Source organism: Canis lupus, chromosome 7 (assembly GCF_011100685.1).
Source record: "Canis lupus familiaris isolate Mischka breed German Shepherd chromosome 7, alternate assembly UU_Cfam_GSD_1.0, whole genome shotgun sequence".
Classification (NCBI taxonomy): Eukaryota; Metazoa; Chordata; class Mammalia; order Carnivora; family Canidae; genus Canis; species Canis lupus.
Window position 1 is genome coordinate 46,000,563 of NC_049228.1, and position 19,060 is coordinate 46,019,622.

Genomic DNA, 19,060 nt, shown 5'->3' on the forward strand with positions numbered 1-19,060 from the left:
GCTGTATCCCTCCTGGAATACTTTACATTGGTTTGGAAATTCTAATGTATCCTTAAGTTATTTGAAATTTCTCTCCAAATAGAGGTTAACGTCAATTAGGGTTTGGGTCCTACATTAAGAAGCTTAGAGAGTGCCAGCTCATTCTTTTCTGCAGGGAGATTTCGACCACTCACAGACTTGGTTGGGGAAATGGTACTCCACCACCAGAAGGAGGAAGGGCAAAAGAAAAGAATGAAGGACATGATTTTCAAAGTCCGACAGGAGAGAAATCCCTTTATGGGTTTAATTGGAATGAAAATGGTTGCTCTTTCATAGCAATGGTGGGGTGAGCGGGGCTAATTTAAATCTTCCTCTCCGGTGACTTCGGAACCACTCAGACATGGCTTGGGAATGGCAAATTGAAAGTGGCTGGTTTGATTTTGCTGTTCGACTTGTGTGAAATGCCAAAGGTCCACCTAGGTCACAAATGGAAGTATCTATGATATAAGCTTTAAAGTACAGGAGAACGCATTTCTTTAAACTTACATATTGCTAGGATTAAATGTGACTGACCTAGTGGGTGGCAAACGATGTTAAGTCCAAGGTGACAGTGCAGAATAGGATGACTCTGTGGGTAATTCCAACCAATTGTTGGTGCCATGACAGAGCAGTGATGTTTGCGAGCATATTAACTTGGGATTTTAAAATTTACTCCCATAGATACCCCATCCCTTATTCTCCTGCGTTCCCAACAAAAATCCATCTCTCTCTAAGGAAAGGGGTGTTGTGTTCTGAAGTGGTAATACAATTTCCAGCCAGTCCCAACTTCCTGTAAAGCAACTTAATTTGGAGGTAAACCAGATACTCTAATTCCCATTAGAAAATTGAATTCTGTCTCTCAGTGTCTCTCTTTTTATAATCTACCATGCCAGGTGTTTGATGTCTTGGGGAAGGTAAGGGGAGGAGGAAGGGAGGAAATTGAAAATACTTATTTGAAATTTCCACATCTGACTTTTAGAAAAACATCTACGGCAATGGAATAACTTCATATTCATTCTGAGTCTTCTTAACATGTTTTACTTGAGTTGTGGAAATGGGTGATAGAGATGGAATATCTGTCCACGCTAAACCGATGGCTAGAGTACAACTTGGATGAGAAATGTACAGTTGAAATTGACCATTTAAAAGACGATTTGTCACACACAGTTTGCATCCATGCAGACTGATAGTTTTATAATTACATTATGTACAAAAATGTTTTAGTTTATTAAGGCAACCACAATTTGGATACTTTGTCCAAGGTGGCTTGATACAATTGGAGTGGCGATACCCTTTGAGCATTTTCTTTCCTTTCTTTCTTTCTTTTTTTTTTTTTTTTTCAGATAAGAACACTTACTCCCGTTTGCTTTTAAGAAATAATCATCAAGGGATAATGGACTTACTTTATTGTCTTTTTGTTTGCTTTTTTTCAACGACCTATGATAGTTATTTGTATGAGAATTCACATACCAAGGCATTGCTAGACGTTTGTCTTTCTGGTGGGTCTGGGGTTTCCATTTTTGGTGATTTGTCAGTTATTCCATTTGCTGTGGATTATTAAAACCATTTTCGTCTGCCTATTCTCTGCTGATATGTTTTAAGTATAAAAATAACCTGGTTGACACCCCGGCCAACATATCCTCGGCTGCTCGAAATCACTTATTAAAAAGGCTTTATCAATACTGAGTATCTGTCTTACAATGATTGGGATTCAAAGCCAAGTTCCTTGGGACAGCATGCCAAGGGTGAACATGAACAACACGCAAAAAGCCTACATTATTCCGGTGTGTACCAAGGAAAAGAAGGCAGCAAGTAAGTTAATGAAAAGGTATGTGGAAGTACAACGGGACAAGGAAAACTAGGAGGAACAGACTACGCTAAGTATCCGTGTGTGGTACAGAGGAGGCAGGCGTACGGAAGGATCTGGACGCATGTCTACGGTTGCCTATCACTAGAACTCCACCTTCTGATGACGAATCCATCTGAGCAACTGTATGGTTAACGGAAAGATTCAGGTCACCTGAAGATGATGTTGGTGCCCCAAAGCCTAGAGCCGAGCTCGGAAAACCAAACTAAAAGGCAAAAAGCAATGACACGGAAATGGGTTACAACAAAGCCAGTCGAGAAATCTGCAGCTTTTCCTCCCCTTGGAATGTTTCCTAATTGAGGATGCTTCCCTTTCCATTTTCCTGGCCGGCGCGCGCTCGGGGCGCGGGCGGGCGGGCGGGCGGGGGCCGGGGCCGGGGGCCGGGGGCGCGCCGCCCGCTGTCTCCTCCCCCGCGGAGGGTCCAGCCGCCGCGCGCGCGGTCGGGGCCGCGGTGGGGCGCGGACGGGCGGCTCCGGCGGGCGGGCGGCCCCCTGCTCGGCCCTCCCGAGGGCTCCGGAGGGCTCGACCCCGGGAGGGCGTCCCGAGAGGAGGGCGTCGGCGTCCCTGCGGCGCGGGGGGCGGCCCCCGCCCCGGCTCACGGCACGGCCGGCGTGCGGGTCCCCCCGGCGCCGGGTCGGGACGCCCGCACCCACCCTAGGGGAGGCCCTCGCTCTCGCTGCCTCGGGACTTCCTCTGCCGCTTGGCCTTCACCTCCTCCTCCGCGGGCAGCGGCGGCTGCGGGGGCGGCTGCTGCGGGGGCTGCGCCGCAGGCGGGGGTTTGTGTTTCCGCTTGCCTCCTCCGCGGGGCGCCTTGGGCAGCGGCGGGGGCGGCGGCGGCGGCGGCGGCGGCGGCGGGGGCAGGGGCGGCGGGGGCGGGGGCAGGGGCGGCGCCTCCCGCGCCATGTGGATGACCGCCTCGATGGTGGCCATGATCGTGTCCTGGGCGGCCGCCGGCTCCAGCGCGAGCGGGCTCAGGCTCGGCTTCTGCCCGCGCTTGCTGGGCAGGTCGATGCATTTTTCCAGCACCGGCATTTGGTCCCTGGAGTCCTCGTCGAACTGGGTGGGCTGCTTGCGGGGACGGCCCCTCCTCTTCTTGACGAAGTTGTTGCCCGTCTTTGATTGTCTCTGCAGCCGCTTGGCCTTCAGGATCTTGTTCACGTGGTCCAGGTTCTTCTTGGTGGACAGGATCTTGGTGTAGTTGCACATCTTGCGCACCTCGCACTGGATGGCCTCGATCTCGCGCCGCTTGAATCGCTTCTTCAGGGAGGAGCTGGCTGCGGGAGGGGAAGAGAGGACAGTGAGCGCCAGAGGCACGCTGCCTGCCCCAAGCCCGGCCTGGGCCTGCGCCTGTGCCTGTGCCTGTGCCTGCGCCTGTGCCTGCGCCCGTGCCTGCGCGCGGACCACCCGCGCTGCCCGCGGCGGTGAGGGCTCTGGACCGGGCCCGCTGTCTACTCTTGCCCTTTCCGCCTCGAAGGTGGAGAGTGGTAAAAGACAAACACCGGTTGAAGGACTTACGGGTTCGCGGCCTTGCTGGGTACGCCACTCTGATCTTCACAACGGTTCTGTGAAATACCCTGGTTTCCGTTTTTTAAGACTTAGAAACCGAGGCCGGCATCACGTAGGAAGATCTACCCTGGAGGTCAATGTCAGAATCAATGTTTCCATTACCTTTCCCTATTATAACTTTTATTTCTTATTCAGCCCTTTGACATTTGATCTGATTCAATTTAGGATTAGGTTATGCTTTCGCTTTTTGTAGAAGAAGCCAAATTGGAAAAAAAAAAAAAATGACAAACAGTCCTTTTTAACAGCAGTCCAGTTCATTCGTGTGTACTACCAACCTCAAAAAAGAGATGCCTTGACCTCACCAGGAATGTGTGGGTGACTGAACCTACTTATCTCTAACCCTCCTCCACTGACGGAAGGGAGGGTTATCCTCTGGGACACTCTATGTGGGATTACACCACCTAATTGTTGCCCCCGATGGTCTGCACTTGTCAAGTTTCCCGGTGGTGTCCAGCTGACCAACTCCTTCTTTACCAGTTTAACCCCTGGAAACCTCAAGGGAAATCAGCTAGCCCTTTCTGAATCATTTACACTCCTGCTACTGGGCTGTTTGTTGTTTGCAAAGAGCCTTTTTCATGTCCCAGTGGCCAGAGGCACCTGCATCGTCGGAGTCAAACTTATAGTCTCTGGAAGTCCCCAGTCCTGCCACCACTAAATGGCTTCAGAACTGCTTGATTGGGAAGTCTGGACATTTGGAAGCTCAAGACGTAGCAGACCTTCCCTCCGTTGGGTCATTCTTTCTCCCTGTGCTGTTCCTGAGTAGGCACATATGTACATCCACGTATATACACACACGTGCAAACACACACACACATACACGGGCCCTCACACACACTCTGCTGCCCCATCTTCACACTGGCCCCTCCCTTTTTATGAACTTAAGAAATGTGTCCTCACTTCATTTTTTCCTGCTGTGATACATCCTGGATGCTCCACCCCAACGATGCCCATGGAGAAGACGCTGGCTCTACTACACATTATGAGGCCACAAGGAAATGTGTTTCACTTTAGCATCATGGTGTGTTTGTTATTCCATGTTTTTTCAACCAGCAGAGAAGTGGAATAAATCTCTCAAGGGAAATAAGGAACAAAATGCTGAAAACATGGATCCCACTCTCGCTTATTCTTGGGCACTCCCACTTTATTCCTTTCCCCTGCTTTCCCCTCTTCCTCTCCCAGGCTGTGCCTGACACAGACCTCCGGGAGGGGATTATTTGAAGTTATTTACGCCACTAGCTTTATGGACTGGGAAGCTCTGAGTTCCACAGGACAGGTCAGAGTGTTACTGCTTTTGGCCCAAGGTCATTGTAAGTCTTACTGAGCGATGAATAACTACTGAACAATCTTTAAAATAAGTTATAAAGATCAAAATAGAACAAAGCCAGAGTGAGCTTCTGAGTACAAAAATAAAATGTTTGTAGTTAGTGTTGTGAAAGAAAAACATTGTTCGATTGTAAGTTCTCAGATGCAGGGACCAATTTTTGTCCATTTTTTACGTCCCTCACAGAGCGCAGCAGGGTGCCTTTCACACGGACAAGATTTAAAAATTGTTTTTGGACTGATGAATCACACTAATCATTGCTGCCTTCTAGTCACAGTCTTCTCTAAAAGAGATCTAAGTTTGGATTTTTAGAGTAACCACTGCAGGTATAGTGACAGTAAGAGCTAACAGGCCTCTGTGTCCGAGCTAGGCAATCTACCTCGTCCACACACTTGATGAGTAAATGAGAATGAGTCAAAAGTGTTCCGTAAGACCTCTGGCATTATTCCAAATACAAATTCCATTTGCAGCTTACCTTCGCGTTCTCTTATATCATCTTTGGGTGATGTATAATATAGCATACAGGTAGAAAGTAAGACATTTTAGGCAATTAGCTGGCAATATTTGACTGAGTAAACCTTGAGCGGGGAACTCTATGAGCTGCAGTTCATTGGGCATAGCCAGTGCTTGTCTCTCTCAGGGTTTTCTTTTGAGCATCAGGTGCCAAAAAACAAACCAAAAAAGGAACCTCATAGATAATACCATATTCGGTAATTTGTTATATGCTGCACAATATTGTATTAAACTTTGGCACTGAAAAATGATTATGAAATAAGTTACCTCTGAGTAGTGTAAACGTACCAAATGGTACGAAAAATATCATTACCAACTCCTTTGCACCCACCATTCGCTTACACCATAGATACATTAACATTTTATTTTTATTTTATTTTTTAAGATTTTATTTATTTATTCATGAGAGACCCAGAGAGAGAGGCAGAGTCGCAGGCAGAGGGAGAAGCAGGCTCCCCGTGGGGAGCCTGATGTGGGTCTTGATCCCAGGACCCCGAGATCACAACTCGAGCCGAAGGCAGATGCTCAACCATTGAGCCACCCAGGTGCCCCCTAAACATTATTTTTTTAAAGAAAGAAAATATTACAGAGTCAGCTAAGTTAGTGCTCCCTTCTCCATTCCCATCCCATCCCATGGTCGTATTTATACTTTTATTGCATGTGCATGAAGCCATATTAGGAAAAATTACCAGGCTGAAAACCACCTAATGCTGGCGATGCTGTAAGGAAATGGGGACCCTTGAATGCACTGTTGGTGGGAGGGAGTGTAGACTCATCTAACCCTATTGGAGGGCAGCTGGGCAGTGAGCACGAGACAGAAGATGAGCTTTGCTCAATGCCCCAGAGACTGCTGGCCAGGCTGCCTCCTTTACTCATTTGTAACAGGAGGCCGAGGATGTATAAGGATGTTCCTTGAAGCTCAGAAGACTGAAAACAATCTCAATGTTAAAGAGATAATCAATCGTGATATTCAAACAATGGAATATTATACCTATGTCAAGAGGAAGAAGCCACACATAGTGTATCAACGTGGTTAAATCTTTAAAAATGAAAAAAGGTGTTGAATAACAAAAGTAAAAAAAAAAGTACTTGTAAATATACTAGTTATAAAACTTTAAAAGCATACAGATCCCTTGAATTTTGATTTCGATTTCAATGTCCAGGTGTGGAGGTTTAAGAAACTATAATACAGAAGCTCAATTGTGAGCCAGAGACTAGCTGGATGAGATTTCATGCTTTCTTCTATCCAAAGCTACGCCGTGGCACTTCAGTAAGCCTCTAGAGGAGTGCTGGCCAGTAGAATTTCCTATGGTGGTGGAAATGTTCTCTGTCTGTGCTGCCCCATTTGGTAGCCCCCAGCCACACGTGGCTATGAAGCACCTGAAGTGTGGCTAATGTGACTGAGAAAATGCATTCTTAATTTAACTCGCTCCATGTGGCTATGGCTACCAAACCGTAGGGCAGCTCAGCTTTAGTCCCGGCCAGCAAGAAACAGAGAGGTACACCAGGTTCATTCAGTAAAACACAGACGTACGTGGGAGACTCTGGGCAAAACACCTGTGCCTTTAACAAGTAAGATGCAAAGAGAGAAAGGCAGGGGAGGGAGTGGAACTGTAAATTAAAAGAGACGTAAGAGCTAAAATGACCATATTTTGGGGCCAATTTAAACAAACTTGTCAAAAGAGGTATTTCTTGAATTCTTGGAAATATGAATACTGTCTGGGCACCTCATGATCTTATTTAACTACTGTTTATTTTCTTAGGTGTGATAATTGCATTATGATACTTTTTTTTTTAAAGCACCAATCTTTTAGAAAGATTTGCTGAAATATTATAGATGGAGTCACATGGTATCATCTGGGATCAGCTTCAGAATAACCAGGAAGGGAGGAATTAAGTAGAAGTACTGATGAAATAAGAGTGAATTGATATTGTTGAGGCTGAGTGACAGATACACAGAGGTTTATTATGCTATCCTGCCTACATTGGTGTATATTCGGTAATCCCATAAATACATGGTTAAAAACCCATAAACGGTAGGCGGCAATAAAATGTCTGTCTTAGAATCTTAGGACTGTCGGATGTTCTGGTTTTCACTCTCTTGGGCTCTATCGCACCTAAATACTTTTTGATAAGGATAAGAAATGTCCTTCAGTGAAAGGCATGCATCATCCCCTAGAAAATTCCTGCTGGGAGCTGCCCTCCTGGCTTAATGGGATGGGAGAAGGAATGAGAGATCTGGGTTTTATGCTGTGATCAACTGAATGAACATATCAGGACCCAATCTCCATTGAGGCCATCAGGTGTTAATACTTAATTTCCCTCTTTCTTTTTTACATTAATAACTTTGGGGGAGGGGTTCACAGCTAATGAATATCTGAATTTTATTCTGTCCTTATATGTATAATCCATATATTTCAGCTCAGGTTTGTTACCCCTGCGTATGGAGCACAGAAGAGTGCAGGGCAGCTGGAAACCAGTTGGAACGAGGATGAACCTCTTAGCCCCTCCGGATCTCTTTTTCTTCATCTGTTGTGTTCGATAGTCAGACTAGGTGCTCTCAAAATTCCCTTCTAGATTTAAAGATTGCTGTCATTCTTTCCTTTTCTCATTATCAATCGCCTCCCCAAATGTGAGGTGGCTTTCTACAACATTTATTCCCTCTAATGATTTTGAAACCCTAGTGGTGGAGGGGGGAGGACTTTGGACTTGGCAGGGTATGATATTCACAAATCTTTCTCCTTATTGCTTATGATTTCATTGTCCCTCTAAATGTTTTCAGATTTTTCTCTCTTCAAATTGTTTCATTATTAGACAGTAATTTCTGGGCTCTTGCAGTAAAGATTGATTCCATATTTGCTCTCCTTCTTCTAATGGTCCCATATCTTGCCTGTTCTTTGTTAGTTTTAGAAAATAATTATGAGTGGCCAGGGCAAAATGAAAATTCATGTCTTCGTAACTGCAGAGCAAATCATCTTCTAGACCTTTCTCTGTATTTAAAATCGTCATACAAATGGTTGATGTGGTTTTGGGGCCTAGATCTAGCTTTTCTATCTTTCTCTTCCCATTATCAAAAGATTGGCTCATCAGCATTTGTTGATTTTGTTACATCTTTTATGATAATCAAAGGCTAGACTTAGCACTATGTTTTGCATTCTGACTTTGTGGACACAAGGCAGGCACTGTGAGGCAGACAAAGGTTAACAAGGCTTCAGTTATACAGAAAGGTCCCCTCAAATAAGTGCTAACGGTTTGCTACTTTGTGCAAAGTGCTACTTTGTTTTGCATGTGCAAGACACACCCTAGTTTACAAGAAAGTTTGGGGTACATCAGAGAGGGGAGTAAATTCATCTCTAGATTGATTAGAGTGTTTCTTGCTGTTGAAATATCCCCCTGGCCGGGGGGTGGAGTGGGTAGTACTGGGGATTTCTGAACTGTCTGGAGTTGCCTTCCAGGGTGGAAAGGACTGGAACACTATCTTCCCTCAGTTAAGGCAGAGAGCAGAATGAACCACACTGGATGGGGATCCAAGTTAAGATCCTTCCAAGGCAAAAGCCGCGTCTTTCCTTTGCACTCCCAGAGTCCCCAGTACAGGTCCATTCACACAGCGGTACATGACCTGGTATACGGTACATGCTCAGCAAATACAAACTCAAGGGAATTCACTTGTTTAATGCTCTCCCATGGAATCGTGTTTTTTTTCTTTTTTTTTAACTTTGTACTTAACTCAGTAATGATCTCTTATTTTCCTAATGCTGCCTTTTATTTTTTTAATGGGATGTATGAAGCAACTTGCCTTGGCATGCACACGTTCTTCCTTTTTCCTTAGAATTTAACCATATAGAATCCCGGCCTTAAAGGCTCTTTTAAAAAAAGATGGCACATGGCCTCTGCTGGTGAGGCCTCTGCAAGGCAGGGCACATCTGAGTAGCTGCTGGTCATCAGCCTAAGTGCTAAAGTACTGCTTTCCAGTTTCAAAACTGTAATTTAGAATTAAGAGTTAGCAGATGTGGGAGATTTGTCACACTATAAAGGTGTTTCCATTCTGTTTTTCAAGTCATCTTAATACAGTTTGGGGTTTCTCCGGAAATGTGACTAGCTTGTTGGAAGCACAGTACCTGCTTGATTCTTGCGGGACAGCTTCTACTTTGGGGCTTTATTGTGAAGGAACTTATCTTGGCAGCAATGGCTTGGGGGACTCTGGTTTTGTTTTGCTCTTACTTCACATTCTCCCCGGACCAGTGATGGTTGGAGGGGAAGTGGGCCTTTTGGCTGATGGAGAAATGAAGTATGTGGGGTGCATGTTTACATGGGGAACTCTGAAGAGGCAAGAGCCACCAGGGTGCCTCCCCTAGATTTTCTGGGAGGCATTATTGGCATTAGGGGTTCAGGAACTTGCCTCACACTCTCCTGCCTCTGCAGCCCTGCCCATACTGGCCATACCTTCTGTGCCTCTCCAGCCCCCATCACTTCTTCATTCAGCCACTTCCTAGTGGAGTGCACATTCCCCATGGAAGAGACTATCTCCTCGGCTATCGGAAAAACATATTAATAGTTTTTAAAAAATATTTTTATTTATATTTTCTCTAAAAAATAAGAGCTAAGTTAAGTATTCTAATGCTGAATATTTGGAGCAACTGTGATGTCCTTATTTGGACTGTAAATCAGATGGTGTGTCACCTGTCACAGTTGGGCAGGAGGTACCCATGAGAAGGAGAGGCCACATTTATTTAAAGGGTTGACAGGCATCCCATCAGTTTATTACCTCTGGGTTGTTGCCACGTCCCACATTCAAAACGCTACGGTAGGTCAGCCCTCCTGATTCATTTTAGGAAATCAAGGTCTTTAAAAAGAAAAAAAAAATACTTTGAAATAAGATCAGGAATATCCATGAAATAAGTTATATGCCATGCAGAGTTTTACTGGTTTCCCTTAGCAAACTGTGTAAGAATTGCCATTTTCAGAGATGAATTTTGGCAATTTCTTGGATATAAAAGACAAGGGTTCTAAATGTTCTCACCTTTTCTGTGCTGTCAATGGGCTGTCAGTAAGAAACACAAACAAACTTAATGTCTCATTAGGGCAAAATGGGCAAGAATGTAACTGCTTTTAGGAAGAAACTCATACTAGAGGCAGCATTTTTGAAAACTGATTGAAAATGTTTCCACTGTTTGGCAATTTTGTTGCTGAAACGATGTATTGTAACATATAAAACCCCTTAGGTCGGCAAATTAAAAAAATCCTGTAAACAGAGTAAACTTCCAAATGCAGAGTTTCAGAGATTTGAACTCATTAAAAAATGCAATGCCTTTTGATATGCAGGACCATCTGATTGTTAAGGAAGTTGGTTAGCCAAATTTCAACAATAACTTTTGCTTAATTGATGAATGAGATTGAAAAAAAATAGTACTCTGATTTAAGCAAAATCCTTTTGCATGTATGTTTATGTGAAATATCCTTTTAACCTACAACATCTTCTAACAAGTATTGAAACAAAGAGATTTTGGAATCAGAGCTTCAAATTGCTCTATCACAAGTGTTAATAAAAGATCCAAGGTTTTCCAAAAGAAGTATTCGAACTCATTCAATTGGCTCTCCTAAAACATTATTAGAAATATTAAAATGACTAAAATTTTGATGATAGTGAACGTATTTTCGTTTCATTCATAATACAAAGATGAAATTTAAAATCATTTTAACAATATGATTTCAGCTTTATCTCAACCTTTTAAGATGTATATTTTAAAAGATGAGTGCATATATTCTGAATATTTATTTGCATGGGGTAACTGTTCCAAATTATGTTACTGATATTACCACATGATCAAAAACTGGGGCTGCTTTGAAATTGTCCTTTCTTTTCCTAAACTCCCGAGGAGTTTATTGACCCAGTATTTAATACTCAGAGATTTTTAACTTTCTTTGAGGGCACAGTGGTGTAAGAAGCCTTAAAGCTTCTGGAAGACACGGCATATGCTCCTCTTCATACCCCAACTGACAAAGAGCACAGTGCCTTTTTCATAATAGATGCTTGCTTAATATTTCTTGCTGGATTATTTCATACATAAACTCCTAGAGATCAAAGCCTGGATATCGTTAATCTTTATATTCCCTAGAGCAGCTTTAACTGAATCACATGTAATCCGAAGAGTGTCCTCTCCACGGAGAGCTTCTACAACAGAGCTTGTTGCAGGCCTTCTGAGGTCCTGCTGCCTAGGTTTTCAGAATCCTCAACTTCTCTAAGCACGGGAGAACTACGCCAGTCATTTCATGAGCTGAGTGTTGGGGAAACCACTTGTGGCTTTGGACAGATACAGTGGGTGGTCACTTATGTCCAGAGAGAACCTGCTCTGAGCAAGAACCCAGTGAGTTCGCTCAGGAAGCCTCTAGGAGAAGTAACCAGGAGGCCTGAGAGAGCTGGGTGAAGGGAGGGACTCGGAGATCAGGGCAGCAGAGGCGCCTGGCTCTGTCCACTCAGGTGCACTGCGCCACGTATTCACTAGTAGAAACTACCCCCAGTGGGTCCACGGAAGAGTCTTTCAAAGCGGGGAGTCTTTCTGGGGATGATGCTTGAGAAGGGCCACAGCGGCTTCTTGGTTTTTGGCACAGAGAGAATTGTGAGTGGTGGCAACTCTGAAACAGGAATCTGAGGGCCACTTAGGCTACTCTGTTTCTTTCAATTAACTTTGGCTTTTGTCTGTTGCATGTGGCTCAAGCCCCAGCAGACTGACTAGACAAGTTGAGAGGCTGGAGAGAAATGCAGTTAACGCCAGAAAGTTTGACGCTACATCTGCTGAGTCTCACAGCACGCCAGGTGGTCACACGGCGGGGGTGGTCGCACCCTCTCAAAGGGCTCTTTATATTTCTTTTTTCTTTCCTCTCAAACGTGGCATAACTGTATCCTTAACCATAAATACCATCCCTTATATAATACACCAATTATTGTAGATGTGTGTTCGTACTTGATGGTGAGAGATTTTTCTCTTTTAAATTTTGAAAAAAAAAAAAAACAAAGAAAGAAAAAAACAGGGAAGAACAAAGAATCCTGCAACAGACAGGATCTTATGGATCTTATGAAAATGTTCACATTTTTAATATTTAGGCTCAGATAAAATTTGCCCATGCTAGAGCTCTAAGAATTCCATCAAATGGTAGGTAATCCATGCTTTATTTTCTTTTTGCTTTTAATAATTGCATTTGTTTACTTAAATACTCAGGCTTGTTATTTACGACCTGATAGAAAACATATTGCCTGGGACATTATGAGAATAAGGTTCTAGTCTAGACTTTTCACCCCTCAATTCTGTGCTTCCAGACAAATATCTTGACTTCTTGGCAAGACCCTTACTAAAAAAATATAATCCTCTTTAAAAAAAAAAAAGAAAAAAAGCCATACACCTCCAAGTCTTCTCTGTTCCAGGTAAGACATCTCACTTTCTTCATCTGTGTTTCATATGAAATGAATTCTAGACTATATTCCATTTTGATCATGTTCCTCTGAAGATTTCAGCATCTGCCAAATCTCATCTTAAATTTTGGTGCCTGGAATTGAACTGATTTTCCAAGTATGAAATGATTATGCAGAAAGATTGGGTTGATTAATTTCTTTGATCAAGGCACTATACTTCTGTAAATGAGAGCTACAAAATAAATAAATAAATAAATAAATAAATAAACCTGCAAAGTCCCCCCAACCCCCAGCAACATCACACTGTTGGGTCCTATTAAATAGAAGCTCAATTAACTCCCTCAATTGCTTTCACATCAACTGCCACCAGACCTGGGCATTGCTATGTGGAATTGGTTTTTGAGCTTAAATACAAGCTTTCTATTTAAATTTGCAAAGTTTAATTTTATTGGTTTTAGTCCAGTGTTCTAGTCTGTCATGAAAAGTTTTGAATCTTAATTTTGTTTTCTCAAAGACTGCCCAGATTTGTAGAATTTCCAGAGGGTTTGAATACCCTCAAAGTTAAGGACTGTCCCTTTAACTCCTTCTGGGCAAGATTCAAGTGACTTAAAATGCATGCTATTGTTTTTCTCTTTATTGAGGTTTTTCAAGGAAAAAAATGGCAATTTACCCAACAAAATAGCCCTGTATTTTCATAAAAACAACAAGGGATGTATACCCATTGCTTGAGACTTTCACATATTTTTGTGTCTGTCTGGTTAGCAGATGATGGATGTGTCACAGAAACAATGACTTTGCATTGCCTACAGGTGTGTGCCCAACTCTATTATTTCTGTCAGAGAGGATATTGCATCTGATGTTGGATTGGGGGAGGGAGGAGGGAGTCTTACATTTTTCTTTTATCCAGAGGCAATTCCCCTGCCTTAGTGAGAAGAGAAAAGGAAAGAAAAAAAAAAAAAGACAAAACAATACTCAGTGTGTGTCTAGTGCTTTCCAATATCTGCTGGAATTCAGTTTAATTAGATACTCTTGTAAAAGCCACTGAGGACTCTCATTTCAATATTAATCTTTTTGGTCCCCTCTACATGGCTTGTATCTCTCTGACAGCATCTCTTCTGACAGCATAGTCTGTCCTGTGTTAAGATTATGGGATTCATCTGCATTTCTCTCTCCTTTTACACTGTGTTTTAAGGAACAAGGACCATGCCTTATCCATTCTTATTCATTCTTGGAAGAAGCACTGGCTGAGCCCATCCCGTGCCAGGCTCTGTGCTAGACACTCAGTTCCGTGCCTCCTGCCTCCCTGTGACCAGCACGGAGCTCAGCTGACTTACTTGAATTGAAATCAATCTACGTGACTTGACCTACACCAACACTTACTGTCTATTTTGTAAAGGCTGTGTGTGAAATATGAAAGGATTTATTGAAGGGGATCCAAATCACTGTAAATTAAATTAGATCTTCACATATTTCAGCTGTTCCCTACTGTCCTCAGAGCATCATTAACTGTTTGCAGTACCTAGCTATGACCCAAAACATGGAAGTACTGTGAAGTATATAGATTGATATCCAAACCACTCCATAGGTGAAATGGAGATTCAATGCCAAAAATAAGTTTGGAATTTACTAAGTGCCTTTAAGAAAAGCAGCTTGAACATTTAAGCCAAGAGGTTGACTAAACTATGGGGCCCCTGAGAAAGGGAGACATGTACACATTATATGTTACTTATTATCTAACATCAAAAACATTGGGGCAAGGGACAAAGAGACAGACAGACAGGAACAGAGAGGATAAGTGGTCTTCTCATTCCTGAACATTTGGATCAGAATTACATGGTATAATGTGGGGGAGTGGTCATATGTTTTCTTGGCAAATATCTATACATTCAAGTTCTGAGCGCTATGCCAGTAGAGTGAGTGTGTGTGTGTGTGTGTGTGTGTGTGTGTTTTAAGTTTTGGAATTACCTTTTTTTTTTTTTTTAATATAATCTTGGACAGACTCAAGGCAGCAAATACTTCTTCCTCAGTTTAAGATTTGACAATTTAAGAGGAAAAAGCTCATTCATCATCTTTCCCTTTTAGAGACCATAAATTATTGGCTCATATACCATGTGGCTTGGATTCTAGGAAAAGTTAGTGTAAACAAACCCAAGTTACAATGCGTGGAGTAAGAGAGTGAGTCATAAACAAAACATAGACATATGCTCTCATATAAATAAGGGCCTGGATCATCAGCTTCCCAAAGTCTGCTTCCCATTAATTACACAACAAAATGAACTTTCCATATGTAAAGCCCAAATCACTTAACTCTGGCATCACGCATGAGACAAAGACCAGGACTGTGGCTATTCAGGCACTAACCAACCTGGATTTCAAAGTAAGGAAAGTTCTCTCAAAATACCTTTGGGTTTTGGAGGCCAAGAGAATACCTTGGAGGGGTGTTTTTGAGCTTTGGAACTATACCTAGCCACCTAGGAACGCTGCATGAGGCTGGCCTGCATCCCCTGCGGAACTGAAAGGTATCATCGGGCTTACTCTCTTTTGTTCTGAGCTCAGGTCTTCGCAGGGCAAGCCTCGGGTCCAGGCCACACAGGATGTTCAGACATCACTGGGATCAATGAACAGTTGAAATCCCTCCATTAGTTAACATTCTCCCTGTCTTTGGAAACTGCGCATTGGTAGCAGAAAAGTGTGTTTCTTCATTATTGCATGAAGGTTATCTGGTCTCTGAGTTGAAAGAGGTATCAAGGAAACATGAAACAATTGCTGGGGAAGAGGATTCAACAAGTGGAAGCTCTGAGAGAGGTGAAAGCAGCTGGAGTTCCCTCCCCATGCTCCTTTCTAAAGCAGATCTCGTAAAACACACCAACAGAGTGAGTTACAAAGGACATTTAAGTAATAGCTGTCATGTTTTAGGAGTCCTGGGTAGGGGTGGGAGGTGGAGGTCAACAAGGACTTTCATTCTTTGCTGGGGGTGGGGGGTGGTGGGTGTGCTGGGTTGTGGATCATTCAACATTTACTTCAGTAACATCTACTTTGTATCACACCATAGACTCTACAGGTGAGACCATGCCAGGTAGCGTTCCTGCCGTCATATGAAACTAAAGTAAAGGGGAAGAAACCCTTTTTTTGGAGCCCCTGTGGCGGGCTGCAGTATGTCACGTTTCCTCATTTAATTGTAATTGCAACTGCATGAGGACATTACTACCTCTGTCATACAGAGATGAGAATGGGAACTTTGGAGGTTAAATGGTTTTCCCTGGGGGTGCCCATCTTTGAAGTGATGGACTTGGCCTTCAAGCAAGGGCTGTCCTACTTCCAAACCACTTTCGTCCCAAAGTTCCTTTAGGAAGCAAAGAAGACAGGGAACTAAAGAGAGAGTAAGAAAGCCTGGGTTTCCCTGTTACTTTTCTATTGTTGACTGCATTACAGTGCCAAATCTCTCTCAATTTCACAATCTCAAAGGCCTCTTCCAACCTCCGAATTCCATAGTTAAATAACACAAGATGTTACTACAGACTACTCATGCTACTTCTGCTAGATTAGGCGTCCCTGTGCATTGTTTTGATCCTGTCACTCTAGTTCAGATGCCTTTGGTGATTCCCTATCGGGGGCCAGGCTGCCAGTATCATGAGTGAAGTCGGTCAGGACCCTGAGGGAGGATGGGGGTGGCCGTGGGGTGGGATGAGAAATGAAAGAGAATACGGTGCTCCTAATGGGGCCGCTGTTATTCTCTATCAGTCAATTATTGCCGGGTAGGACTCTGAGCCCAAAGTCATCAGATGGTCTGAGTTTCAAAAAGCCAGAAATCTTAATTATCAGGCAAATCTTCTGATGTTTACAAATTAATTAAAAATTATTATCCCCCACAACCAGCATCCCCCCCCCCGTAGGCCAATCAAACAAATTACAACTGCAGATAGCTATTGGTCATCACTGCCGCTCACAAGGGTCACTGTGCCTCATTCTAGAATTTCAAGTACTCCATATTCTGATGCCCATCCTCTCTTCCAGGCTCACTGTCATCATCTCCACGTATGCTCCCAACTCGAGATGTTGTAAACCTACCCTTTCTGCTTATTTAATTCAATCCAGCCCCACGATGCTCTTTCAGCTCTTCTCTTCCCAGATCATTTTACTCTCTCCCTTGAGTTCCCCAGCATCATTTGGTTGGAAATTAATAACTTATCAATTACTCGATGACATCTCTGTTAGCATCTGAGATTATTATTCAGTCCATTCACTTGTTAATATTAGTTGGTCATCTCATGTTTTGGAATCAGGCCTTCCCAAATAGTATGAAGGTTCCATAGGGCAGGGGCTAATCTTATACCTGTAGGTATCAGCGTGGCAGGTACTTAAACGTTATTTGACAATTGTAATGAAGCCTTATAGAAGTTCCAGGAAGATGAACTTGATACAGCATTTAATATCCTCACAGGTCAGGGGGGCTTTGACTGTGCCCTGAGATAAGGCTATTTGGAGTAGGGAGTGAGTATAAAACTTCTAAAGATAGTTAACGGATGTTATGATCTGAGTCATAACACAACTAAATTATGACTTAACATGATTAAATCATGACACGGCATGACTTCATTCTTCGCAGGACAGGGCCATGGCACAGTGATACATTGTTTTGAGTATGTGATTGGTGTTCTCATCTGCTCTTTCTTTCTTACCACTGCCTACGAGGAAGAAATTACTTTTCCCATTTCAGGGATGGGGAAACTGAGACTCAGAAGTCTCAGGAGGACTCAGCGACTTACCTAAGGGAAAGAATGAGTTAAGCCCCTCAAAGCTGTACAAGAACCTGGCCCTTGAATTCCAAACCCATTTCCCACCACATAACTATGTGGTGGCTAGATTTCCTAAACTTCCCCACAGGTGAGGCTTGTAGTTCAGTTCATTTATCTGGACTCCATTTCCTCATCTCTGTCTGCCACGGAGGGGTTGGCAGAGGGCTCTTTGGGGCTGGTCTAACCCAGTCTCGTCTGGTCGACTCCAGTTTAATCAACAAGAGAAGGAGATGCCCTGGGAGGATGATGTGGGATTATTCAAGTAGCTCCCAGAGGTGGAATGGAGAGGGCTGATGGGTGAGTGATAGCTGGGCCTGCTGTCTGTCTGTCTGATCATCCTTACTCTGCTTTCCCTCACTGCCTCCTTTCTCCTTATCCCCCCACCCCCTCTGTCTCTGTTGTAGACTGACTATAGCCTGCCTGGACCACTAAAGATCATTCTTAATGACAGTCATTACACAGTTGTTCCTCATTGCCCGAGGCCATTTCCACAGCAATGAGCAGGAAAGACCTTGCCTCCTTTTCCAACAGCAGGGCACAGTATGCCAACTTCACTGGAACCAAGAAGTTTGTCAAAAAACTCTCCATTAATTACAGGAAACCCATCGCACTGTCTGCCCCCCACCCCCCACATGAATACAGTTGCTTTTAGTGGCCACTAAATTATCTCGCCACCATTAAACCAACAATCTAATTAGACCCATGGAAACGGAAAGAGCCAGCGAATGAGGCAGGCACATCACTTTCATCTCAAAACTGATCATAAAATATTTGCGCCCTTTCGTTCCTGGCCACATAAAATCTCCCCCTAGTAGAATGTCTTTTCATTCTCTCCGATTTATAAAGAGGAGCTTGAATATTTGATATAAAATGAGTATCTTAATAGAAATCGCTTCACGTATGGGAGGTTTTCTTTCCCACATTTCGTGGAGCGTGGAGTCCTCATTACAATAATCGCACCTGACTCCCCCTGCGTGTGATGCCTCACAGCCAAACCTCCCACTGGGCTTCAATGGAGGTGGGAATGATACCATCACCGGGAAGAAGATAAAATGTATTATTATCATTACTCTATTTTTAAGAGGGTCTGACTGTGGCAAGAGGTGGTTGGGAGCGTAATCTGTACGAAGCTTTCAGAGAAGATAAATTGAGTTAAATTCCTCACAGACATAGCACTTTCAAACCTGTTATTACACCTTCTGTCTTTCCTAAAATCTCAACTCTGGAGGGGAAAAAAAGTTAAATCAAGTCCAGACATGTTTATTGAGGATTTACTATGCACCCAGCAACTGTACAAGTTTCTTGACACCCAAATATGATTATGAGTTGCTTAACAGCCTGGTTTTGCTTCCCTTATTTTCATCCCTGCATAACACAAGGCTCTGGGAATTTATGAGAGACTCGATCCTCATCAAAGAGGATAAAACTGAAATAGGAAATACAATCGCTGCTCTTGGGGAAACCAATACTCTGGCCACAATGCAAGACTCTTATATATAAAATAATTAAATTATAGCCTAGCGTTCGATCGACGGAATGGGTGAGTGGGTGATAGCCGGGCTCATCCCCCA

General features: G+C 43.4%; 1 protein-coding gene across 2 annotated transcripts in view; it reads right to left on the minus strand.

Annotated features, from left to right (window-relative positions):
• Positions 1 to 2,539: 2,539 nt before the first annotated feature.
• The window catches only part of SETBP1 (SET binding protein 1), a 357,622-nt gene continuing 341,101 nt past the window's right edge, over positions 2,540 to 19,060 (minus strand). For both annotated transcript variants that reach the window (XM_038543391.1, XM_038543392.1), the window contains exon 6: positions 2,540 to 3,159. In XM_038543391.1, coding sequence (XP_038399319.1) covers positions 2,540 to 3,159 — 620 coding nt within the window. The remainder of the gene's footprint in view (positions 3,160 to 19,060) is intronic.